Source organism: Oncorhynchus masou, chromosome 33, assembly GCF_036934945.1.
Source record: "Oncorhynchus masou masou isolate Uvic2021 chromosome 33, UVic_Omas_1.1, whole genome shotgun sequence".
NCBI lineage: Eukaryota > Metazoa > Chordata > Actinopteri > Salmoniformes > Salmonidae > Oncorhynchus > Oncorhynchus masou.
In genome coordinates this window covers 19,970,047-19,998,016 of record NC_088244.1, presented here as the reverse complement: position 1 = coordinate 19,998,016, position 27,970 = coordinate 19,970,047, and the positions used below count along the sequence as shown (strand labels likewise).

Here is a 27,970-nt window from a genome sequence, read left to right as displayed (position 1 = left end):
GGACTGCTGCTGCCACTTGCCTGCCTCTCCTTCTGCAAGCCACACTGAGAGCAGACCAAACAGCCATTTTCTCTCTCCATTCTCATAGCTTGTATTAGGCATAGGCAACTGCGGACACAGAGATAACATAAGAAGAGAGAGGGTCAGGCTGTGTTGGAGGTTTCCTCTATATTACTACCTCGTGCATTTCCTTTAGAAACCTCTCTTCCCCTTTTTTTGCAGTGGTATGAAAAGACGTGATGCCGGTGAGGCAGTACATAATGGGGGAGGGGTAGAGGAGGCAGACACGACACAATACGAATGAGTGGGAGTAGGGAGGAGAGAAGAGGGAGGGAGAGAGTGAGCATTTCTTGCAGTCGTTCAGGCTAGCAGAGAGGCATGCGATTGGCTGAGGGGGAGAATAGCGTCACGGCCACAGTGAGGGGAGCTCTGAGGATGCACGGCTGAGCTGGGAGGAAACATTACATTCACTGGGAGTTTGCATGGAGAAGAGCTGAGCCTTCAACCAGCTGCACCCTGGGAAGTGGCGCCTTCTGCAAATTAATCAGTCCCTCAGGTGACATCATTTGGCCTCTACCGTTCCCCTAAGGACTCTTCACATCCAGCCCTCGTTGATTCGTCTGTTCTGTCTGCTCTAACAGCCCTCCATCTTCTCCAGCCATGAACTACCTGCGCCGACGCCTCTCTGACAGCACCTTCATCTCCAACCTGCCCAATGGCTACATGACAGACCTCCAGAGGCCTGACCCTGCTCAGCCTCCACCCCCAGCTACAGCAGGCCCAGCCAAGTCTCCCACGGCGGTGACCACGCCGCCCGCCACCTCCCCTACCCCTCCCCTGCCCCAGAGAGGAAACCCCAGCAGTCCCAGTCCAGTGGGGCAGGCTTCTTCAGCTCCATCACCAATGTAGTCAAGCAGACTGCGGCCTCAGCAGGACTGGTGGAGCAGACCACGGTCACGACACCCAAGAAGTTTAAGATCCTCCTGGTCATCGACGAACCACAACAGGAATGGTGAGGCAACATGCTGTGTCTTGCTGCAAATGATGTAATGTAATTATGTGAATTATTGTGTTGATGTATGTGTTTGTGTTCTGTAACATTGGAGCGGCTCTTGGCCAGGTCGCTGGTGTAAAACTGATAATCTGCTCAGGTTCCTTCTTGAAAAGAGCAGGTCTCAGATGGTCCTGGCTTGTGGTAAAGAAAAGGTTAAAACAACCTGTCAGCCAACAAGTATGGCGTCCAACTCCGCTTATAAGATTTGAACAGGTTACTGCTGTGGATGGTCTGATGCCAGTGCAGTTTGTTCTAATAACAAAACACAGATGCAGCTACTCAGGAGGAGACGAGGAAACAAAGTCCACTGACTCACCATGTTAATGACATTACAGCATCAGGGAGTCTTTTTATGGCTTGCCTCATCCAAATGCGGTGGTTTCCTGCAGTAATTGACAGGTATTCAGGGGTTTATGCCCTTTTTGACATGATTGAAATTTCAAAATGACAGATTGGCCTTGCAGCAGGAGGAAAATTCTATATGTTTTGAGGATGTTTGACTTGGTATTCCAAGAAACCCATGTGAATTCTGCTGCTATTTTTAATATTAGGTCAGTTTCTTGCTACCACCTGTGAGCATGCGCCAGACTTAAACCCATTTAATTGATGAGTCTGATCAACCCAATGTACTCTAACACGGTTTGCATCATTGTTGAGAAAGGCAATTTCATGATATTCAACAGCCAGTGAGAGCATGGGAAAATGCATGTGTGTTTTCGCTATTGAGTAAAGACTGCAGTGCTTTCCAGTCATCAGTGAGGTTCCCTTTCCCTTCCCGCTCAATGATAGGATCCCTGGTCACATGACCACCTGTCCACAATTACAGAGAGTCAATCCACAGAATGTATCTTTGGCCAATCATGCAAAGACAACACATGGCGTCATTGTAGGAATAGGTGATACATAGGCTGGTATCTGTGTGCTCTGCATTACAATGCTAGTTCAGACGGACACCTCTCTTTAATGCTGTGTGTTGAGGAGGCAGGCAGGAGAGAAGGCAGATCATGACATGAATCCAAAGAGCAGATAGCATATATTAAAGGCCTAATGCAGCTGTTTTTTGTGTCAATATCAAATCATTTCTGGACAACAATTAAGTACCTTGCTGTAATAGTTTTCATTAAAATGGTCAAAAAGAAACAGAAGTAGCTTCTAAGCAAAAATAACTGTTTCTCAAGTAAGAATTTAGCTAGGATGGTCTGGGAGTGGTCTGAGTAAGGAGGGGGAGTGATATGTAATCAGAAAACTAGCTGTTATTGGCAGAGAGGTTTGGATGGTCTCTTTGATATTGGTCTATATAATGATGTGATGTCACCAGGCAGCCCTGCAGATTTAGAATGCAAACCCTGCAGATTTAGAAGTATGTTTCATCAGCTGTTGTACAATATGATACAAAACACAGGAAAACTGAATTCTGCACTGGGCCTTTAAAGAGATGGCACAGCAGCACTGACAGGTAGCTATTGCCTCACCTATAAGAGCTACTTTACATCAAGCCTCTTTTTCCAATGTTCTGTAAAATGTTTAGCAACTGCAGTGTTGTGAGTCAGAGGATATACTTATTATATACTATATGGTGGCAAGGCGGATTTATGCAGTAAGGAATTCTACAGAACCTTTCAGTGACAGACACAAACTTACATAACTGTCTGCACAGCATCCCACGCCAGACATCCTTCTTCATATCGCATATCCTGCTTTGAAGAGATAATTGCGAGATATATTGTAGATAGTGGGCCTACATTATCACATAGCAGAGTCCTGAAGAAGGTAGCATGAAGATGTTTTTAGATTTTGTGATTCTTGCTATGTGTTTTGTCTTGTGAATTCAAATTAACTAGATATATTTGCATCAGCTGATTTTCCTCAGACATGTGCAGCTATATACAGTGGTCTATATACAGTGGTCTATGTGCAGTGGTCTATATACAGTGGTCTATATACAGTGGTCTATATACAGTGGTCTATATACAGTGGTCTATATACAGTGGTCTATATACAGTGGTCTATGTACAGTGGTCTATATACAGTGGTCTATGTACAGTGGTCTATATACAGTGGTCTATGTACAGTGGTCTATGTGCAGTGGTCTATATACAGTGGTCTATATACAGTGGTCTATATACAGTGGTCTATATACAGTGGTCTATATACAGTGGTCTATGTGCAGTGGTCTATATACAGTGGTCTATGTGCAGTGGTCTATATACAGTGGTCTATATACAGTGGTCTATGTGCAGTGGTCTATATACAGTGGTCTATGTGCAGTGGTCTATATACAGTGGTCTATATACAGTGGTCTATGTGCAGTGGTCTATATACAGTGGTCTATATACAGTGGTCTATATACAGTGGTCTATATACAGTGGTCTATATACAGTGGTCTATGTGCAGTGGTCTATATACAGTGGTCTATATACAGTGGTCTATATACAGTGGTCTATATACAGTGGTCTATGTGCAGTGGTCTATATACAGTGGTCTATGTGCAGTGGTCTATATACAGTGGTCTATATACAGTGGTCTATGTGCAGTGGTCTATATACAGTGGTCTATGTGCAGTGGTCTATATACAGTGGTCTATATACAGTGGTCTATGTGCAGTGGTCTATATACAGTGGTCTATATACAGTGGTCTATATACAGTGGTCTATATACAGTGGTCTATATACAGTGGTCTATGTGCAGTGGTCTATATACAGTGGTCTATATACAGTGGTCTATATACAGTGGTCTATATACAGTGGTCTATGTGCAGTGGTCTATATACAGTGGTCTATGTGCAGTGGTCTATATACAGTGGTCTATATACAGTGGTCTATGTGCAGTGGTCTATATACAGTGGTCTATGTGCAGTGGTCTATATACAGTGGTCTATATACAGTGGTCTATATACAGTGGTCTATGTGCAGTGGTCTATATACAGTGGTCTATATACAGTGGTCTATATACAGTGGTCTATATACAGTGGTCTATGTGCAGTGGTCTATATACAGTGGTCTATGTGCAGTGGTCTATATGCAGTGGTCTATATACAGTGGTCTATGTGCAGTGGTCTATGTGCAGTGGTCTATATACAGTGGTCTGTATACAGTGGTCTATTTGCAGTGGTCTATATACAGTGGTCTGTATACAGTGGTCTATGTACAGTGGTCTATATACAGTGGTCTGTATACAGTGGTCTATATACAGTGGTCTATATACAGTGGTCTATATACAGTGGTCTATGTGCAGTGGTCTATATACAGTGGTCTATATACAGTGGTCTATATACAGTGGTCTATATACAGTGGTCTATATACAGTGGTCTATATACAGTGGTCTATATACAGTGGTCTATATACAGTGGTCTATGTGCAGTGGTCTATGTGCAGTGGTCTATATACAGTGGTCTATATACAGTGGTCTATATACAGTGGTCTATATACAGTGGTCTATGTGCAGTGGTCTATATACAGTGGTCTATATACAGTGGTCTATGTGCAGTGGTCTATATACAGTGGTCTATGTGCAGTGGTCTATATACAGTGGTCTATATACAGTGGTCTATGTGCAGTGGTCTATATACAGTGGTCTATATACAGTGGTCTATATACAGTGGTCTATATACAGTGGTCTATATACAGTGGTCTATGTGCAGTGGTCTATATACAGTGGTCTATGTGCAGTGGTCTATATGCAGTGGTCTATATACAGTGGTCTATATACAGTGGTCTATGTGCAGTGGTCTATGTGCAGTGGTCTATATACAGTGGTCTGTATACAGTGGTCTATTTGCAGTGGTCTATATACAGTGGTCTGTATACAGTGGTCTATGTACAGTGGTCTATATACAGTGGTCTGTATACAGTGGTCTATATACAGTGGTCTATATACAGTGGTCTATGTACAGTGGTCTATATACAGTGGTTTGTATACAGTGGTCTATGTACAGTGGTTTGTATACAGTGGTCTATGTACAGTGGTTTGTATACAGTGGTCTATATACAGTGGTCTATATACAGTGGTCTGTATACAGTGGTTTGTATACAGTGGTCTGTATACAGTGGTCTGTATACAGTGGTCTATGTACAGTGGTCTATATACAGTGGTTTGTATACAGTGGTCTATGTACAGTGGTTTGTATACAGTGGTCTATATACAGTGGTCTATATACAGTGGTCTGTATACAGTGGTTTGTATACAGTGGTCTGTATACAGTGGTTTGTATACAGTGGTCTATGTACAGTGGTTTGTATACAGTGGTCTATATACAGTGGTCTATATACAGTGGTCTGTATACAGTGGTTTGTATACAGTGGTCTATGTACAGTGGTTTGTATACAGTGGTCTATGTACAGTAGTCTATATACAGTGGTCTATATACAGTGGTCTATATACAGTGGTCTATGTGCAGTGGTCTATATACAGTGGTCTGTATACAGTGGTCTGTATACAGTGGTCTGTATACAGTGGTCTATGTGCAGTAGGCTATATACAGTGGTCTATATACAGTGGTCTATATACAGTGGTCTGTATACAGTGGTCTATGTGCAGTGGTCTATATACAGTGGTCTATATACAGTGGTCTATATACAGTGGTCTATATACAGTGGTCTATGTACAGTGGTTTGTATACAGTGGTCTATGTACAGTGGTCTATATACAGTGGTCTATATACAGTGGTCTATATACAGTGGTCTATATACAGTGGTCTGTATACAGTGGTTTGTATACAGTGGTCTATGTACAGTGGTTTGTATACAGTGGTCTATATACAGTGGTCTGTATACAGTGGTTTGTATACAGTGGTCTATGTACAGTGGTTTGTATACAGTGGTCTATGTACAGTGGCCTGTATACAGTGGTCTATATACAGTGGTCTATATACAGTGGTCTATATACAGTGGTTTGTATACAGTGGTCTATGTACAGTGGTTTGTATACAGTGGTCTATATACAGTGGTTTGTATACAGTGGTTTGTATACAGTGGTCTATGTACAGTGGTCTGTATACAGTGGTCTGTATACAGTGGTCTATGTGCAGTAGGCTATATACAGTGGTCTATATACAGTGGTCTATATACAGTGGTCTGTATACAGTGGTCTATGTGCAGTGGTCTATATACAGTGGTCTATATACAGTGGTCTATATGCAGTGGTCTATATACAGTGGTCTATATACAGTGGTCTGTATACAGTGGTCTATGTGCAGTAAGCTATATACAGTGGTCTATATGCAGTGGTCTATATGCAGTGGTCTATATACAGTGGTCTATATACAGTGGTCTATATACAGTGGTCTATATACAGTGGTCTATATACAGTGGTCTATGTGCAGTAGGCTATATACAGTGGTCTATATACAGTGGTCTGTATACAGTGGTTTGTATACAGTGGTCTATGTACAGTGGTTTGTATACAGTGGTCTATGTACAGTGGTTTGTATACAGTGGTCTATGTACAGTGGTCTATATACAGTGGTCTATATACAGTGGTCTGTATACAGTGGTTTGTATACAGTGGTCTATGTACAGTGGTTTGTATACAGTGGTCTATGTACAGTGGTCTATGTACAGTGGTCTATATACAGTGGTCTATATACAGTGGTCTGTATACAGTGGTCTGTATACAGTGGTCTATGTGCAGTAGGCTATATACAGTGGTCTATATACAGTGGTCTATATACAGTGGTCTATATGCAGTGGTCTATATACAGTGGTCTATATACAGTGGTCTATATACAGTGGTCTGTATACAGTGGTCTGTATACAGTGGTCTATATACAGTGGTCTATATACAGTGGTCTATGTGCAGTAGGCTATATACAGTGGTCTATATACAGTGGTCTGTATACAGTGGTCTATATACAGTGGTCTATATACAGTGGTCTATATGCAGTGGTCTATATGCAGTGGTCTATATACAGTGGTCTGTATACAGTGGTCTATGTGCAGTAGGCTATATACAGTGTTCTATATACAGTGTTCTATATACAGTGGTCTGTATACAGTGGTCTATATACAGTGGTCTATATACAGGGGTCTATATACAGTGGTCTATATACAGCGGTCTATGTGCAGGGGGCTATATACAGTGGTCTATATACAGTGGTCTATATACAGTGGTCTATATACAGTGGTCTATATGCAGATGGAAACTGTAGCCTGAGGGACACATCTGCATTTGGATGACATGTTGCTTTCTGGAGAGTGGCTATTCCAGGAGTCCTGTGTGTATGTATGATTCATCTCACCATGCAAAATGGCTGCTATCACAATAACAAAGACAGAGTGGACAGATTCTGTTTATTGGCATATGGCATACTGCAGATGCATTTATGATATTGATGTGCATGTTGAATCATTGCAAGCTCCTTTTAACAATAATGATCGAATGCTTGCACTGCGGATATAGCCTATAGCCTAAGTAATGCTATGTATTTGAATACACGTCACATTGTATCACGTCTGAGGGTGCCCATTAAGGTAATAGAAACCCAGATAAATCCTAGTAAGATCATACTCATGTCATTTTAAATGATGCCATGTCTTTTGGCTCCACATAACAGCGGACAGTCAACAACCTGAGAAGAAACATAATCATTGTTTTCTTATGGGATATGGGAATGCATCTATAATCATTAAATGTACCTGGATTGTTTTCGGTCTAATACCACATACAGTAATGCGAATCATGACCGGACTATCTGCACTGACTCCATTTTGCACTGACTCTATGCACACTCACAGGACTATCCACACACTCAGACATACTTACACTAACATACACACATACACTTACATACACACACACACACTTACATAACTCACACACATATACACACACATACAGATGCCACACACACACTTTCACACATGTACACATTCACTCATCATATACACCGCTGCTAATTTGTTTTTAAAATATTATGATAATAATAATTATTATTATTATTATCTATCCTGATGCCTAGTCACTTTACCCCTGCATTCATATACAGTACCTACCTCAAACACCTCATACCCTGACACATTGGTATGGTATTGGTACTCCCTGTATATAGCACCATTCTTGCATGTTTTTATTTCTCTTGTGTCTTCACTCAATTATTTTGAACACTGCATCGTTGGGAAAGAGCTTGTAATGAAGCATTTCCCTGTAAGGTCTACACCTGTTGTATTCACCGCATGTGACAAATAGCATTTGATTTGACATCAAAAGACTGGAATTTATCAAAAGGTCAACAGTTATGGAAACATTGAAGACATCTGAGTAAATTACGTTACCTTTCACAAATCATCTGTAGAGCCATCAGCTGAAAGATCTCTCCAGCTAAACATTTCATTGTTAGTCTACACTTGTTATTTATTAAGCGTGTGACGAATAATATAATAATTTGATTTGATTGATTTGATGCCTCTCCTGGCATCGTTGGCTGTTTCCCTGTTTCATGTTTCCGCCACTAGAGAGACCTGCCACTAGCTCGGGGGTGCCTCCCTCAGGCTCAGCATCACGGCTACATTACATGTGTCTACAATAACAGTGAGTCAGTTCTGAGGCCCTCTCAACATTTATACTCTTTGGGATTGGTGACAACAGCAATGTGTTAAACAATAGGAGAGCTAGCTAGGGAACGTTTGCCTCTGTCTGATTGCCCCATTGATTGTGTAATTTCTCGTTACACTTTGGCCTTTTAGCTTGCGGTTGTATTTCATAAGGATGAGCTGTTTCTGACTGTAGGGTTTTACTTTGGTGTCGACATTAGCTTGTCTTTCAGCACCCAATAAAATATATGTATTAGCATGTCTGGTGGTGATTCATTGTTAATTTAGTTTACTGATGTCACCATGAAGAGCATAGGCCCAATTACAGATATGGGTGTGATGAATACGTCATCACGTAATTGTCTTTGAGTCTAGAATTCTGGAATACAGGATATTCTGTTTGAACAAGAATATTATTTAACCCATAAAATGATCAGATATCTACTTCAGACAATATATTACAACTTTAGTGTTTCCAGCATCTCCTCTGTTTTCAGATCTCATTTTTAGTCTGTAGGCCAACCTCATGTGATATCAACTCTGAACTCTTGGCTAACGGGGGTTTGAGGGTTGTGTTTCAGTGTGGGAGGGGCTGTTTCTGTGTCAGAAATGTTGTGCCCTGTGCAAGAGATAAAGACAGAGGCTGACAAGCCGCAGTATAGTAGCCTTAGGACAGAGACTGACAAGCCGCAGTATAGTAGCCTTAGGACAGAGACTGACAAGCCGCAGTATAGTAGCCTTAGGACAGAGGCTGACAAGCCGCAGTATAGTAGCCTTAGGACAGAGACTGACAAGCCGCAGTATAGTAGCCTTAGGACAGAGACTGACAAGCCGCAGTATAGTAGCCTTAGGACAGAGACTGAAATGGAATCTGACAGGAATACTTCAGGCTCACACAACAGAAGGCTAAGCTAGGCTATGACCACTGGTTTCAGGCCTCAACACAAACCTGCTGCTGATTATTATGGTAGCAATGCGCTAACATCTTTCACAGTTTATGTCCTTAGTATTATAGTTATGAATGTTGTTGCTGACAGTCCTTGTTTCTTGGCATTATCACTTCAGGGATTTAAGAAACCTTTTCTCCTACTCAACTATCTTAATAAGACTGTTGATTAGTTGTTGCTATGGAGAGCTAGACAAATTAACTTGCTAGAAACCAAACAGAGATGAAAACAGAATGTTCTGAAAATGTGATAAACTGGATAATAGCACACTAGTGTAATAACCAAAGCTTGCCTCAGTGACAGTGATTGTGCCAAATCATCCCTCCATTAGTGTGATTATATATTTAGCTATTCTAATGAAAATTGATTTAGAAGTAATTGCTCTAAGAATGGGTAAAATAATTCACAGTGTCAGGTTCTCTGTGAAAATGCCATTTTTCTTTCTGGGGCATAGCAACTGTGATATTCTAGTTTTTTTGTGAATACATCCTGGCTCCTGTAGTCATATGAAAGGGCATTTTTTTCAGCATGATGACACTCTCCCACTGTGTAGCACATATATTATGCTGTCCTTGTAGGAGAGATCATGGCTCTGGGACTGACCCCAGGCCTGTATATCAGATCGACCGCCTGACACTGCTGCCTTCAAATGCCTCTTATGCTAGCTTTACATTCACATGAACTCCTCTTTCCATGTACGCCATGAAGTGTACAATTCCCTTGTCCAAATATGTATATCTGCATCTGCCTTCTATACATTTAGCATGACTCTGTGAACGACTGTGTATGAAGGCAGTGCCGTGGTGTCAGAGGTTGTCGAGCTGGAGTTGATCTTGTCTAAGATGCACTACAGCCAAGGGCCTAGGACAACACATTAATAACAGATAAAGTGTTATCTAGGGAACAGTCTTCCTTTGTGAAACCCTGACAGAAATGGGACAGCACTCACTCACAGAATGGCTGCTCAGTGCAATATCATCCTGCCTCAGAAGGAAACATCAAACAAAGCAGCACTTCTATTCCCTAGCTGCTCTTTGCCTGCTACCTGTTGGAAGTGGCATGGAAATTTCCCCTCGACTGACAGACTTTCAAATAGCTTTAAGATTGCATACTCACTAGTGGTTCTATATTGACTTTGTGCGTTGTAGGAATGAAGCATGTAGGCGAGATCAACATTACCATTATGCTGGAAGTATCACAAATATGGCATGATGAAGACGCCTCTTCAGATCTTATTGATATACTAGCATGGTGAGATGAGTTGGACTACTGCTTGAGCTTCTCTGTTTCTTAGGTTTGGAGATAACGTAGAATAAAAGTAATTTCCTGAAGTCAGAAATAAACACCGATATATATATAGGAGATTATAAACTGGGTTGTTCGAGCCCTGAATGCTGATTGGCTGAAATCCGGGATGTATCAGACCGTTTACCATGGGTATGATAAAACACGTGTTTTTACTGGTCTAATTACATTGGTAACCAGTTTATAATAGCAATATGGCAACTCAGGGGTTTAAAGTATATGGTCAATATACCACGGCTAAGTGGTGTATCTAGGCACTCCGCGTTGGGTCGTACATAAGATCAGCCCTTAGCCGTGGTATATTTGCCATATACCACACTCACTCAGACCTTATTACTTAATTAGAGTGGCAATCAGGAATAGAAGCTTCCCCGAACCTTTGATAAAGGATCAGATGGTTACAGTTAGGATTGGGTCTGTCTTGTGACAGGAATGCTGTGCTATACATCACAAGGTGGACAAGGACAGATGGAACTGTCTCACTTATCAGACAAGTGTCAGAGGTTTGCTCTTGCCTCTTACAGTTGACCGACAGCGATAGCCATTACTCATTCACTCAGTGTCGTAAAGTGGAGGTCACATACTGACTAGGAAAATGAAGACAAAATAGGCCTGTTAGTCAGAGTTTGCCTTTGTTTGACATATTAATCTAAAACAACTAATCAACAAAGGCAGTTAGTCCCAGCCGCTCTGTCGTCCTGCCCAGCCCTCTCTCTCTTTCTCTCTCACACTCGTAATCGTTAAAAGTCTATCTAATTAACATAACCAAAAATCCCCCCAAAAATCTGTCAATTTAAGACAGAGATATGTTTTTTTGCATGGGCTGCGTCTCAATCCACCGTATGCGCCTATGTCGGCCTTCTGCATGGGCTGTGTCTCAATCCACCGTATGCGCCTGTGTCGGCCTTCTGCATGGGCTGTGTCTCAATCCACCGTATGCGGCTGTGTCGGTCTTCTGCATGGGCTGTGTCTCAATCCACCGTATGCGGCTGTGTCGGCCTTCTGCATGGGCTGCGTCTCAATCCACCGTATGCGCCTGTGTCGGCCTTCCGCATCTGGGGTGGAACGTGGCAGAGCTACAGCGCTGTTTGTAAGACCAGGAGACGTCCCGAAAATGGGTCTTTTCACGAAAACATCTGTAGCTTCCGAACTCATATGACCACTCAATGAAAAGATGATAATTTCACGAACGCGATGGTGCTTCTCCGTTTTGCTCGACGACCCCCATAAGCTCAACAGGACCCGTCTGAAGCCGGTACCACAGATCTGTGTATGGAGGTAGTTTTGTACCAACAAAAAAAGCGGTTAAATATGTGTCCAAAAAAAGATAACATATCCTGAGCTTTCAGGAAAGAGACTTCAAAACCTTATTCCTTATGATTTATTTTTTGACTGTCTATTTTGCCATTTCTGAATGTGTTATTCAATGTGTTTCTATGGGCCTTAGTAGTAAAGGCCACATTCAATATTTAATCAAATCAATATTTATTTTTTATATAACGACAGAGGTCCTAAAATTCTACATCAAATAGCTATAGCTACCATGATCCATGGTATGACCATCTTAAAATAATTCCATATGTTAGCTTAGTAGCTGCTACCCCGCCACTCACTCACTCAGTCTTTTCTGTCCCGACTTGGACTTGGGCATAGATCATTTGAGTATTAGAGCTATTACAGGACATTGGTATGCACCATTTGTTTGTTTTTTCTTATGAATGCTTCTTCACATAATATGTTCCTTAATATTTAAAGGGTAGATTGTAATTATACATTCATAGGACTATAATGGATGGCTGGATAAAAGCTCTCACAGACAGGAGGCATTACTTGAGCTGTAGTCCTCTAACTGGAGTGAACTAATACTCTTCTAGAGGACAAACCTCAACCTTCATCACAATATCAGCCTCCTTCCTCTATCTAGATCTCTAACTACTCATCACTATGGGAACCACACTGATTTATAAATAATGTAAAAATGTCTCTACCTATACAGAGCACCCGTTGTTCTGAGCACAGGTAGTTTTCCCAGACATTTTACATGGATCACTTTGAAATATCTAGCCACTGTATTGATAGACACATTATGGTCCTACACAAGTGGCATGTACTTCATTCAATGCAGGAAGGTGTTATTCGCATGTGCAGTGGTCAGGGTGCAGAGCAAAAAAAGCAAAGATCAATCAGTTGATTGTGGGTTTAATCATCTCTGCGTCAATGCATAGGCCCATGTAAAGGAACCAGCTGCTGTTTGAACCTGGGCCTCCTGGTCGCAATAAAACTGTGTTAAACTTGCTGCGCTAAATCCAAAGCATTAGCTAGGGAAACTAATGCAGGTATTCAGGAGTCAGCGACAGTTACTCATCATGTGAGTGTGATTCTGAACCCCCTCCGTTATACACATACATTCAGTACATCCTCCACAAGTAGGAACTGAATCAGGAAGACAGTCGTGATACCCATTGCTTACATTAACACTGACCTATCTAAAATGTCAGACATTGTCATTGTGGTTCTGTCTCTGAGTCGTGTCTTTGGCTGCCCCACATATATCCGTGTATCATAACACAGATCATCTACAGGCTTTTCATTCCCTGTGTCTCTGCTGCTGTGACTCGTATTCAGATGATTGTTTTCCTCCACAGCCACAGATAAATCCCCGACTCAAATTAGATTATAAATTATTCAGCCAGTCCTCACTAGGGTGTGTTTGACATATGGTACTGACGTGAAACAAACAAGTAGCAGATATATCAAATCATTTTTCACATTGTATTTTTCTTCTGCTAGTAGACTTTGCTGCACACTGCTATGTGTCATTTCAATAGAAAGTGGAAAATATGCTGGTCATTGAAACCTTGTATAGCTCTACTGTAGGTCTAATTGCATCACATTTAGATTACTTTGGCCATTGAACTATACAGCAACATTTTAGAGAAGGTTTGTCATAGGACTATTAGGGTTTTTAGACCTCCATAGAGAACAGCCATTTTGTCATCTTTAGTGGAGGAATATCCCATTGAAATCTGTACACTACTCTTCAGCACGGTTCCAGTTGAGGTTTTTGGCCGTTGAAAAGCTTGACATAGTTCATTGGCTAGGAGCAACACCGTGGCAACATTGAGGAGAGGAGAGGCTATGCTTTCAACAGTCCCCTGACACTTAGTTTGTTTCAGGTCACTAAGATTGTCTCCATTGATTAACCTCTCTTCCCGTCGCTCATCACTTTAAGAGCATGGCGAAGGTCTTCTCTCTTTGTCTGTGGGGTGGCAGGGTAGCCTACTGGTTAGAGCGTTGGACTAGTAACCGGAAGGTTGCAAGTTCAAACCCCTGAGCTGACAAGGTACAAATCTGTCGTTCTGCCCCTGAACAGGCAGTTAACCCACTGTTCCTAGGCCATCATTGAAAATAAGAATTTGTTCTTAACTGACTTGCCTAGTTAAATAAATAATTGGGGTTCAATAATGTCCAGCCTGCCTGTTTGTAGGGAATGAGTGTCAGTACCTCTGTATAGACAGAGCTCGATGCTAAGTGGATATTAACACTGGATGCGCTCAGTAGACTAAGATCCACCAAACAAACACTTTTTTTTCTTGGACCAAAGCTATTGAACCAGATAATTTTATGGAATTATAAAATGTATCTCGTTCCGAGGGCTTTTGACTACAATGCACTATTCAGTAACGATCCACTAGATGGAAGCAAACGCTGCAACACGGGGGACTACTTACATTTCATAAAGGACAAAACCAAATCAAAACATAAAGTGATTAGGAGTGAATATGTTACGACCTTGACTTTATCACTTTAACAATTCTCCATGACATGTTTATCTGAGGGGAATGTGTCACAAGACAGAATGTTTGGGTAATGGTGTGGTGTGTATTTAAAGTCTTTGCTCCATAAAACCCAATATTGATGCATTTTAAAGTCAATGAAGTGTTTTAGTCAATATTTGTGATTGTAAATTGATGGAAGACGTTCACAGAGAAACGTGATCACAAGAATAGCAGAAGGATCTATCAGTGTTATCTCATCATGTCCTCTAAAGGTTAATCAATTATCTTCCCTGTTGCCTAGGGCCAAACTCTTCAGAGGGAAGAAAGTACACAGAGATTATGACATCAAAGTCGAACAGGTAAGCCTCATTTGGCAAACTGCATCGGTTTACTTTTGGCACCTGTCTCAGAGTTGTCTACATAGAAACTTTTATTCCATTCCAGCCAATACATATATACAGTGCCTTACGAAAGTATTCGGCCCCCTTGAACTTTGCGACCTTTTGCCACATTTCAGGCTTCAAACATAAAGATATAAAACTGTATTTTTTTGTGAATAATCAACAACAAGTGGGACACAGTCATGAAGTGGAACGACATTTATTGGATATTTCAAACTTTTTTAACAAATCAAAAACTGAAAAATTGGGCGTGCAAAATTATTCAGCCCCTTTACTTTCAGTGCAGCAAACTCTCTCCAGAAGTTCAGTGAGGATCTCTGAATGATCCAATGTTGACCTAAATGACTAATGATGATAAATACAATCCACCTGTGTGTAATCAAGTCTCCGTATAAATGCACCTGCACTGTGATAGTCTCAGAGGTCCGTTAAAAGCGCAGAGAGCATCATGAAGAACAAGGAACACACCAGGCATGTCCGAGATACTGTTGTGAAGAAGTTTAAAGCCGGATTTGGATACAAAAAGATTTCCCAAGCTTTAAACATCCCAAGAAGCACTGTGCAAGCAATAATATTGAAATGGAAGGAGTATCAGACCACTGCAAATCTACCAAGACCTTGCCGTCCCTCTAAACTTTCAGCTCATACAAGGAGAAGACTGATCAGAGATGCAACCAAGAGGCCCATGATCACTCTGGATGAACTGCAGAGATCTACAGCTGAGGTGGGAGACTCTCTCCATAGGACAACAATCAGTCATATATTGCACAAATCTGGCCTTTATGGAAGAGTGGCAAGAAGAAAGCCATTTCTTAAAGATATCCATAACAAGTGTCGTTTAAAGTTTGCCACAATCCACCTGGGAGACACACCAAACATGTGGAAGAAGGTGCTCTGGTCAGATGAAACCAAAATTGAACTTTTTGGCAACAATGCAAAACGTTATGTTTGGCGTAAAAGCAACACAGCTCATCACCCTGAACCCCCCTATACCCACTGTCAAACATGGTGGTGGCAGCATCATGGTTTGGGCCTGCTTTTCTTCAGCAGGGACAGGGAAGATGGTTAAAATTGATGGGAAGATGGATGGAGCCAAATACAGGACCATTCTGGAAGAAAACCTGATGGAGTCTGCAAAAGACCTGAGACTGGGATGGAGATTTGTCTTCCAACAAGACAATGATCCAAAACATAAAGCAAAATCTACAATGGAATGGTTCAAAAATAAACATATCCAGGTGTTAGAATGGCCAAGTCAAAGTCCAGACCTGAATCCAATCGAGAATCTGTGGAAAGAACTGAAAACTGCTGTTCACAAATGCTCTCCATCCAACCTCACTGAGCTCGAGCTGTTTTGCAAGGAGGAATGGGAAAAAATTTCAGTCTCTCGATGTGCAAAACTGATAGAGACATACCCCAAGCGACTTACTGCTGTCATCGCAGCAAAAGGTGGCGCTACAAAGTATTAACTTAAGGGGGCTGAATAATTTTGCACTCCCAATTTTTCAGTTTTTGATTTGTTAAAAAAGTTTGAAATATCCAATAAATGTCGTTCCACTTCATGATTGTGTCCCACTTGTTGTTGATTCTTCACAAAAAAATAGTTTTATTTCTTTATGTTTGAAGCCTGAAATGTGGCAAAAGGTCGCAAAGTTCAAGGGGGCCGAATACTTTCGCAAGGCACTGTAGCTCCACCCACCAGCCTCCTCTGGTCTGGGCCGTATTCATAACTATTGATATACGTTCAGTTAATCATATGGATCTGTATGTTTCTCTACCATGCAGGCTGAGTTCAGTGAGATCAACGTCATAGCTCACTCCAACGGGTCCTGTAATGTGGACATGCAGGTTCTGAGGAACGGTACCAGGGTGGCCAGGTGAGACACGTGCAGATGTGCACACACACACACCACAAGACACACACCACAAAATCATTGACACTTCACCAGTGCCCTTATAGACAGTTTTTCATAAGCAACACACTCAATACTCCAACATCGAATCTGAAAATGTGCCATGGTTCACTTTACATGTGAAGGTCAACCCAGTTTTAATTTCTCTCTGAAGCATCTGTGTATTTATGTTTTACAGGTCATTCAAGCCTGACTTTGTCCTCATCCGCCAACACGCCTTCAGTATGACCCAGAATGAGGACTTCCGTAACATGATCATTGGTCTGCAGTATGGGGGGATCCCCAGTATCAACTCCCTGGAGTCCATCTACAACCTGTGTGACAAGCCCTGGGCGGTAGGCAGACAGAAGGCTGGCTGTGTGCACTGCGTGAGACCTGTTTATTTGTGTCTTAAGTCAGTGGTATAACTTCACTAATGGATGTCTGTTTGTCTCTAGTTTGCACAGCTAATAAGCACCTACAGGAAGCTTGGTACAGAGAAGTTCCCTCTGATCGAACAGACCTTCTATCCCAACTACAAGGAGATGGTAAGAACGTAATCATGTCTTCTGAAATGTAGCCGTTAATGTGGACTTGTTTTTCTTCATTGTATCATGAAACCAGGCATAAAACAATCATGTCTGATGGTTTATCACTCAGGTTACCATGCCAACGTTTCCTGTAGTTGTGAAAATTGGACACGCTCACTCGGGAGTAGGAAAGGTAATAATGTTATTAAGGCTTGATGTTGTTATTCTGTAGACTGTGGGGCTGCTAGTGGAAGGTGGTGTGTGTTGTGTCCAGGTGAAGGTGGATAACCACAGTAAGTTCCAGGACATAGTCAGTGTGGTGGCTCTCACCCAGACCTACACCACCACAGAGCCCCTCATCGACTCCAAGTACGACATCAGAATTCAGAAGATTGGCAATGACTACAAGGCTTACATGTATGTACTATTCCTCATTTTGTATTCATGATTATTCCTCTGTTGTAAGCAAACGTAAACATCTGGGAACCTTTAAATGTTCCACATTTAGCATTAGGATCTGGCTTTTTTTCCAATAATCCAGAAGTGTAATCGATTTAATCCAAGACTATTGAATTTGTGAATCCTTGAATTAACAATCAACATGGACTTCAAAATGTTTACCATTTGTATAATATCTCATACGTTATAGGAGGACCTCAATCTCTGGCAACTGGAAGAGCAACACAGGCTCAGCCATGTTGGAACAAGTGGCCATGACTGACAGGTATGAGTCCTTAACAGCAGTACAGCATCACTGACAATGCTTCCTTTCTAAAAGGACAAGACAAGGGAATCTCAGACAATGGCCTGTCTCATTACCAAAGTCAATTATCATTCATGTAGCTCATTATGCAACAATGTAAATGGCTGTATTGATACAAGTTAGCACTCTGTACTGTGTTCTCTCTGAATGATACAAAATTGATAAGCCATTTGAGTAATTACACTCCTACATGCAAATTATCTCTATTAAATAGCATCACACTTCTCCTTGACTGTGACACTATGTAAGACCACTTAGTGTCAGATCTGTACTCCTTGGCCTGTGTTCAGGTACAAGCTGTGGGTTGACACCTGCTCAGAGATCTTCGGAGGGTTGGATATCTGTGCTGTCAAAGCCATTCATGGAAAGGATGCGAAAGATTACATCACTGAGGTAGGTGTTCCCTAGTAAGTGTAAAATTCACAGCGCCTGAAATATTGCAGGAATTTTTATGATTAATGATTTAATTATTCAGCTACTCTCAACACCCTGAGGCAGTTCTCTTATTAAATATTTTGAAATATTCAACATTAACCAATGTATTGATGTATTCCATATCCTTGTTAGGTCGCTATCTGGTTGTTATGGGAACAGCAGCCTAGACATGTTTCACAGATGGCACAACTGTTGAGAACATGGGATGGTATCCAAACATAGTTCCGAACCATTCAGTTAAACCTTCACTTTAACCAAATGTGATTCACAATCTACTGTCCTTCCTCCATAACCTACTCCACGTCCATCTTCTTTTCCTCTGGTAGTATTACCATCTTCCGTGTGTGTCAGGTGGTGGGGTCGTCCATGTCGCTGGTAGGAGAGCATCAGGCAGAGGACAGGCAGCTCATCACTGACATGGTGATAGCCAAGATGAACCAGGCAGTAGGACGGACACCCGCGGGGTCCTCTAACAGACCAACCACCATGCAGCCATCACAGGTATGGTGCAGTAGGCTACATACACCACTGTATGGGAATATGATCAGTCATAGTCTCACAGGCTTTTAGGAAATCATGTTTGAGAGCCTTCACCTGTATTACAGTTCAGTGTATAACATCCATATTACTGTGTCTTAGTAACTAGTGTATAGCTACATTTGTTTATAGCCTTTGTGTATTGTCAGATTTGTATAAAACCAACATTGGATCCATATTCTTGTTTGAAAAGTACATTGTTTAAAGCAGTATTAAAACCGAACTGTGTCATAAGGACATTTAACTGTAGTGTCTCTGGGAGTATCACTTAGTTTTATGTGTTTGCAGAGTGGTGGCCAGAAGGACCTGGTGGTTGATCCCAAGACTGGCGCTACACGCCCTCCTCAAGGTTGTCTGCAGTACATTCTCGACTGTAATGGCGTTGCAGTGGGGCCAAAACCCGTCCAGGCCAACTAATTAGCCCGCCAGAGAGGAAGTCTATGTAATATTGAAATGATGATGACGTACATTAGCTGAACACAAAGCAGAGAGGAGGGGAGGGGGTTGGGGAGTGGAGAGACGGTAGACGGACTGAGATCTGGCTGGTGTTAGTTTGGTCCAGAATGTACTGCTGGCATGGACAGTGTTTTTCCTCTATGCAGTGTCAAGATGTACTGTCCACTTGTTTCCCTGTTGATTTAGTGTGCTTGTAACGGTCGCCTCTGTTTCTCTGTAGCCGTGGTTTTCTTTGGGGCTGTTGTTGACGGTGTAATAAGCAGATTGTGCCTACACTGAGTCCAGTGCTGCTGTGTGTGCCCAATGTTTGATTCAGTCCTTATTCATAATCTGACCTCCCTCTAAACCCCCCTGTTTATTTCTCCATTTTGGTGTGTACTTTTAGATATTGTCAAACTGGTTTATCGTGCAGTTTGACGTTTGTGTATATGTCAATATGTAAATGTGTGTGCGTATGACTGTATTGGTGATTATTTTCATATATGTACTAATATAATAGGTATTTCTTTTTGGTTTTGCATGAATGATACGAAGGTAACAGTATGTTTTTAAATGTCAGATGATCAATCAGGATGTTTCTTTAGTGACATCACTGGTATAGTTCCAAACTACTGTCCCTGTGATTTATGCATTGTGAATGTGTCATAATATGGAATACATATTGTATAAGTTCTACATAAACAACCAAGTGTTAGTGCTAAGAAAGCTGATGATACAATACATACAGCCAGATCACATCTAAGTAGAACATCATTGATTAAAAGGAGGTTCGAGACATTAAACGTAGTTGCTATTCCTTTATCCATTATTAGCAGATAGACTACCCATACTACGCTCAGTGAAGGTTGCTATTCAACCGACTCCTAGCAAGACAGTTCTTTGACAGTTTTATAAACTGTCTCTATGCACAGAACACAGCCATAGATGTCTTCATGTGTATGAGGACAAACATATTATATAACTTACAAAATTACAATAGACTACTCTAGCTTTGAGAGAAAATAAATATTTGACTTTTGTTATCACTCAGCACTTATGATCACAGTCCCCCACTGTAAATATATGGGATTGGTTTGTGGCAGCTGCAGTTGGATCAGGAAAGAGGAGAGCTTGCGGTAGAGTTAGAGAGTAACTGTGATAGTAGAATGCTCTCATTAAGATTTGTTAACAGAATGACTCTAGAGGTGTGTCCATTATCTAATAAGATTACAGTAATAACCATTTCCTCTTAGGCCTATGATGCATGTGTTTGTGATATTTCAGGAAGTGAAGTCATCCAATTAGTCCTGTCACTTTCAATTATGTTGTCAAGTAGAAAAACTAAATTGTGCTTCAGTAAAATAGTCAAGGTTTTACATAATATATTTAAATGACAAGGTATAAGGTTTCTGATATCACCATACACCTACCGTCCAGGCTTAATATCAATGACCGTAGTGGCGTGGCCATGATGATGGTGATGCTGCTGTGTATTGCAGTGATGATATGTGTGGAGTTATGCTTATGTTACTGCCATTTAAAGATTCTTTGACATATTTGCCTTATCATACTCATACTGAGTTAATGGAGAGTGCAATATATATATGTTTTTAACTTTATATTCTTTATATTTTTAGTACCAGATCTTCTACCATAATCTATTCATAGAGCTATATTCACAAGTGGGATGCAAACATTTTCCCAAAGCTAACACGTTTGTAAATTAAAAACACCTGCATTAAGTAGTAGTTATTAGAAGCCATGCATGTGTCCTATTTGGTGAAATGGTCGTACAACTAAGAATACATCTACATCAAGATAATTGTAAATGTGTGTCCCATTCTAAAACACTTTGTTACTAACAGAATTGTACAAACAAACTATGTTTGGCAAGCTCAGTGTGCAAGTTCTTTTCCTAGGTGTATGAAATAACATTGTGTCTGTGCAGATAGCCTAACCCAGTGAGTAACCCTGTAAAAGCCTTGCCTGTGGCTTTATGGTTTTGTGTTTTGATTTGTGGAGTAAAATGCCATGACGCTCTATCCATCTACAAAAATGAGGATAGAGCGGCGCCACCAAGGTCCTTAATAGTTGCATAGTGACATATTTGTTGTGTAATTGATTGATTTAAATGAGTTATTGTCGGGGGAAATTCAAAATCAGCCTTCCTGCCCAGGTGAAAATCCTTTGCTAGTTGAGATTTTCCTACCTGCAGGGTTGCAGCTATTTGGGACCAGGGTTGCTCTACTACCTGTTAAGTGTGCACTCTTGGAACTAGTGTTGAACTGTTTGAAAAAGTCCAGTACAGATAACAATATATTATATAAACATACCCCACGTTGATATTTTCCCCCTGTCACTGGCAATAAAGCTTCCTTTGCAATATATGTTTAGTCTGTGTTGCCGTATTTGTTATGGTTGTATAAAAAATACTAGGCCTATATCAATGAGCAAATCAACCTATATTGTGTCACTATGTACAGTATATATATTGGAAAGGGAGACTCCTTTAAAATGTCAGTTTATAGAAAGATACGTGGAGCAAGAAGACCAACAAACACAGGCGAAGAAAGGCCTACTAATGGTAGTCAAAGTATGTATCATATCATATTATTAAAGTTTGGAAAACCAAATAAATGAGCAAACATATTGGTTTGTCAAAACCTCTCCATCTATACCCTCATGAAGCATGTGCACCCCACATTGCATTGCTTCTCATGCATGACAGATATCTGCATTATTGTAATATCCTATCCTCCCTGCTTTGTGTTTCTTTATCTTGTAACTTTTACCTCCTCCATTGACCAGTGTTGATTTTAGACTGTCTACTGTTATTGTCACATGGTTTTAGAGAATAAATGACCGATACAAATGTGAAAAGGGTACAGACTAAAATTCAAAGCCTTTGGTACATGATTCAATATACTCTCTCCACTGCAAAAGTGTGATCATATCATTAAGTATTTCTTGTACTAAATTTAGAGGGCTGTCTGGAACCCCAAGGATCCCTATTACAAAGTCCCAGGCCTGCTCCAAAGTCATCGCCTAAAGCTTCTGCTAAAGACTCAAGCCAGAGGCCTACCTCAACCACACAGCAGCCCCATCCCCAGTCAGCAAGTCAGGCCAAGCCCAGACCAGGAGGAATGGATGCCCAAACAACCACTACCACCTCCAGCACATTCTGACAAGCCTACACAACCAAGACAGCTCAACTCCGCACCTCAGGTCCAACCCGAGTCCCAGGCTCCTCCACAGGCCTCAGTCCAACCCCAGCCTGAGCCACAGGCCCAACCCCAAAATGAATCACTGACTCAGGCACAAGTGAAGGCCACCAGTCCTGAGAAGAACCAGGCTCCAGTGGTAGAACAGCCAACAGTAGAGGAAAAGGCACAGGCACAACCACTGCTGAAGTAAGAGCACATTGGCAGCAACACTTTGAATATACCTAGTTTTGACTTAATTACAAGGTTAAACCAAACATAATAGCCTGTATCTAATAACTATTATACTCTACAGTCAATTGGTGATGTTATTTGGCCTTTGGCTTACTACTTCTTCTGATTATAATCACTACAATAAAATGTTCAGTAAATCTCAGTCCCTGACCAATGCCTTTGGCCTGAAGGAAACATCCTTCTTTCGCACAGCCAGTGAAGACGTGGCCAAGGCCGAGACCATGCGCAACTTGAGGAAGTCTTTTACAGGTCTGGCTCTCTGGCTAGACACAGTGCAGGTTGACTAACCCTGAAACAGAGGGAATGAAAAGTGGTGTAACGAAACCAGTCTCTGTTTCATTGACCTCTGTATCACAAAGTGTTACAATAACCTTCTTCCTGTTTATCTAGATACATATATGCTATTTCATTACAGGAATATTGAGTGTGCTCAGAGGTCAGGTTAAACAACATAGCGATGCAGGCTAAGGTTACAATCAATGACATGATTTAAGGGGTGCTTATATTTGTCCTGAGATGTACACTACCGTTCAGAAGTTTGGAGTCACTTAGAAATGTCCTTGTTTTTGAAAGAAAAGCACATTTCTTGTCCATTAAAATAACATCAAATTGATCAAAAATACAGTGTAGACATTGTTAATGTTGTCAATGACTATTGTAGCTGGAAACAGTTGAAGCTCGCATCCGCTACAAGACCATGGTGCTTGCCTACGGAGCTGTGAGGGGAACGGCACCGCAGTACCTCCAGGCTCTGATCAGGCCCTACACCCAAACAAGGGCACTGCGTTCATCCACCTCTGGCCTGCTCGCCTCCCTACCACTGAGGAAGTACAGTTCCCGCTCAGCCCAGTCAAAACTGTTCGCTGCTCTGGCCCCCCAATGGTGGAACAAACTCCCTCACGACGCCAGGACAGCGGAGTCAATCACCACCTTCCGGAGGAACCTGAAACCCCACCTCTTCAAGGAATACCTAGGATAGGATAAAGAAATCCTTCTCACCCCCCCCCCCCCTTAAATGATTTAGATGCACTATTGTAAAGTGGCTGTTCCACTGATGTCAGAAGGTGAATTCACCAATTTGTAAGTCGCTCTGGATTAGAGCGTCTGCTAAATGACTTAAATGTAAATGTAAATGAAACAGCTGATTTGTTATGGCCTACAGAAGCCCAGTATCAGCAACCATCACTCCTGTGTTCCAATGGCACCTTGTGTTAGCTAATCCAAGTTTATCATTTTAAAAGGCTAATTGATCATTAGAAAACCCTTTTGCAATTATGTTAGCACAGGTGAAAACTGTTGTCTCGATTTAAAGAAGCAATAAAACTTGCCTTCTTTAGACTAGTTGAATATCTGGAGCATCAGAATTTGTGGGTCTGATTACAGGCTCAAAATGGCCAGAAACAAATAACTTTCTTCTAAAACTCGTCAGTCTATTCTTGTTCTGAGAAATGAAGGCTATTCCATGCGATAAATTGCCAAGAAACTGAAGATCTGGTACAACGCTGTGTACTACTTCCTTCACAGAACAGCGCAAACTGTCTCTAACCAGAATAGAAAGAGAAGTGGAAGGCCCTGGTGCACAACTGAGCAAGAGGACAAGTACATTAGTGTCTAGTTTGAGAAACAGATGCCTCACAAGTCTTCAACTGGCAGCTTCATTAAATAGTACCCGCAAAACACCAGTCTCAACGTCAACAGTGAAGAGGCAACTCCGGGATGCTGACCTTCGAGGCAGAGTTCCTCTGTCCAGTGTCTGTGTTCTTTTGCCCATCTTAATCTTTTCTTTTTATTGGCCAGTCTGAGATATGCCTTTTTCTTTGCAACTCTGCCTAGAAGGCCATCATCCCGGAGTCGCCTGTTCACTGTTGAGACTGGTGTTTAGCAGGTACTATTTATTTAATAAAGCTGCCAGTTGTCCCCCCCACATTCTGAAATTGAATTTTGTCCCCCCCCCCCCCAAAACAAGGCAACGGTGTGCTTTAGGACCATGCAGATGCATCCAAGCGGTCAGGTAGACTGTTTGGAGTGTTTATCTGACTGAAAAATAAAATAAATGATGTCCCCCCCCCACTTCTAAAACCAAAGTTGTGCCCCTGATATTGATATACTATAGTATTCACTGTAGTGTTTTAGCAGACTTTACTGTAGTATTTACTGTAGTGTTTTTGCAGACATGACTATAGTATTTACTGTAGTGTTTTTGCAGACATTACTGTAGTATACTGTAGTATTTACAATAGTGTTTTTGTTTTATTATCTTTGACATAGAAGTGGCTGCTTTCTCCTTGAGGAAACCTACTGGACAAACACTAAAATAGCAAATGTTCTATAACCTGTAGGTAGATAGGACTGGAGTCTAGTTCAGTGCTTCTGCTCTTTTCTATGGCCTGTAGGTAGATAGGACTGGAGTCTAGTTCAGTGCTTCTGCTCTTTTCTATGACCTGTAGGTAGATAGGACTGGAGTCTCATTCAGTGCTTCTGCTCTTTTCTATGACCTGTAGGGAACACAATATATGGTCTATACTTTGCATGTAGGTTTGTCACTCATGGGTGGCACCCAAGTGACCGGACGCCTAAGGCAATTGTTTCATGAACGGCTCGCAATGGATATTAACCCCTTTGTACCTGCTCCCATAGCCTATAATTCTATATAGCCTTGTAACACGTGTACAGGTAGACCAGAGAGGCCATCCCTGATTGACAAAGGATCAATTACCCTGATTTTAAGCACCTGGACTGTGCTCACCTGTGTTTCCTACAAATGTTGTTCTGATTGTAAGCTTTGAATCTGTACACTGAAGAAGGCAAAAGCAGAAAAGTCTGTGTATGTTACTCTCATGATACAATAAAATGATAAAAATGAAGAAGTGAGCTTTACGCAACATATTTTTTTCACACAAAAAATTGGGATATGGGGGAAGGGAATGGGTGGAGGTATATGCAAATGAAATACTGTAGTATTACTATAGTTAAAAACTGTAGTGTTTTTGTGAACACTAATATTTTTTGTAGATAAAATTGTAGTGTTCTACAGTATACTACAAAATTCTACAGTAAGTACTACACATGATCGAGTGATACTACAGTGTGGAGTATAGTATTCTACAGCATACTACAAAATTCTATATTAAAGGGATACTTTGAGATTTTGGCAATGAGGCCTTTTATTATGCTAGCAGATACTGTGCCAACATTGCGCTAATGCTAGTTAACATTGGCTCGCGAAACAACTGACTTCCTTCATACTGAACACAGTGACATAAAAATGATATCCACGAGTTCATCTGGCTCTGAGGAAGTAGATTAAATCCCGAAGTATCCCTTTAAGCACTACATGATGTGGAGCATATTATTCTCGAGTATAATACAAAATTCTGTAGTAAGCACTACACAATAGTAGTAAGCACTACACAATAGATATTACAGGGTGTAGCATAGTATTCTACAGTATATTCTCATATTATATAGTAAGTACACATGATCAGGGGATACTATTAATCATACAGAATATTAAATATAAGCTATTTTAGTGGAATAGTAATAAACATTCGGCTTTCAGTCTCCCGAGAGGCACAGCGGTCTAATTCACTGCATCTCAGTGCCAGAGGTGTCACTACAGACCCTGGCTCGATTCCAGACTGTTTCACAACCGGCCGTAATTGGGAGTCCCATTGGGTGGCACCAGATTGGCCCAGCGTTGTCCGGGTTTGCCTGGGGTAGGCCGTCATTGTAAATGAGAATTTGTTCTTAAATTTGTTCTTAACTGACTTGCCTAGTTAAATAAAGGTTAAATAAATTGTAAACCGTATTGATTGCATGATTAAATCCACTGATTTGTTTCTACAGTCCTCCAGATTTTAATAAAGTTGCCATGTATTGATAAGCAAAGTGACTCTAGAGGCCTATGGTCTCTGCATTAGAAATGCAGAAGCAACCTATAGAATTCCATGTAAAGTGCTGTTTCTTGTGAATTTAAAATGAATAGATTATACATGTAGCTACATTCGGACAGTTTATTAGGTACACCCATCAAGTACAAGGTCGGACCCCCCTTTTCCTCCAGAACAGCATTCTACAAGTTGTTCGGAAACGTTCAACAGGGATGTTGGTTGATGCTGACGCGATGGCATCACTTCCATCTCATCCCAAAGATGTTCTATTGGGTTGAGGTCTGGCCACTGTGCAGGCCACTCTAGTAAATTGAACTCGCTGTCATGTTCCAGGCAATGTTTTTCCACTCCTCAATTGTCCAGTGTTGGTGATCACGTGCCCACTGGGGCCGCTTATTCTTGCTTAATCATATCAAATCAAATGTTATTTGTCACATGCGGCGAATACAACAGGTGTAGACCTTACAGTGAAATGCTTCATTTACAAGCCCTTATTAACCAACAATGCAGTTTTAAGAAAAAATACCTAAAAAAGAAAATAAATAAAAGTAACAAATAATTAAAGAGCAGCCGTAAAATAAGAAGCGAGGCTATACACAGGGGGTATCGTTACAGAGTCAATGTGCGGGGGCACCGGTTAGTCAAGGTGATTGAGGTAATATGTACATGTAGGTAGAGTTATTGAAGTGACTATGCATAGATAATAACAGAGAGTAGCAGCAGCGTAAAAGGGGGGGGGGGCAATGCAAATAGTCTGTGTAGCCTTTTGATTAGATGTTCAGGAGTCTTGTGGCTTGGGGGTAGAAGCCGTTTAGAAGCCTCTTGGACCTAGACTTGGCGCTCCGGTACCGCTTGCCGTGCAGTAGCCCCAGTGATGTACTGGGCCGTACGCACTACCCTCTTTAGAGCCTTGTGGTCGGATACCAAGCAGTTGCCATACCAGGCAGTGATGCAACCCGTCAGGATGCTCTCCATGGTGCAGCTGTAGAACCTGGCCTGTGAGTTTATGTCTACTGTAAAC

At 41.4% G+C, this 27,970-nt stretch overlaps 1 protein-coding gene and 1 pseudogene across 1 annotated transcript; both read left to right on the top strand.

Annotated features, from left to right (window-relative positions):
* Positions 1-27: 27 nt before the first annotated feature.
* On the top strand, positions 28-21,991 carry LOC135527982 (synapsin-2-like). Its single transcript, XM_064956704.1, is given in 12 exon segments — positions 28-826; positions 829-1,012; positions 14,913-14,970; positions 16,798-16,889; positions 17,104-17,260; positions 17,363-17,452; positions 17,565-17,627; positions 17,709-17,851; positions 18,084-18,158; positions 18,488-18,590; positions 18,984-19,133; positions 19,458-21,991. Coding segments are annotated over 12 exon segments (1,410 nt in total). The 5' UTR covers positions 28-660; the 3' UTR covers positions 19,587-21,991.
* LOC135527426 (synapsin-2-like) lies at positions 21,660-23,346 on the top strand (annotated as a pseudogene).
* Positions 23,347-27,970: the final 4,624 nt, after the last annotated feature.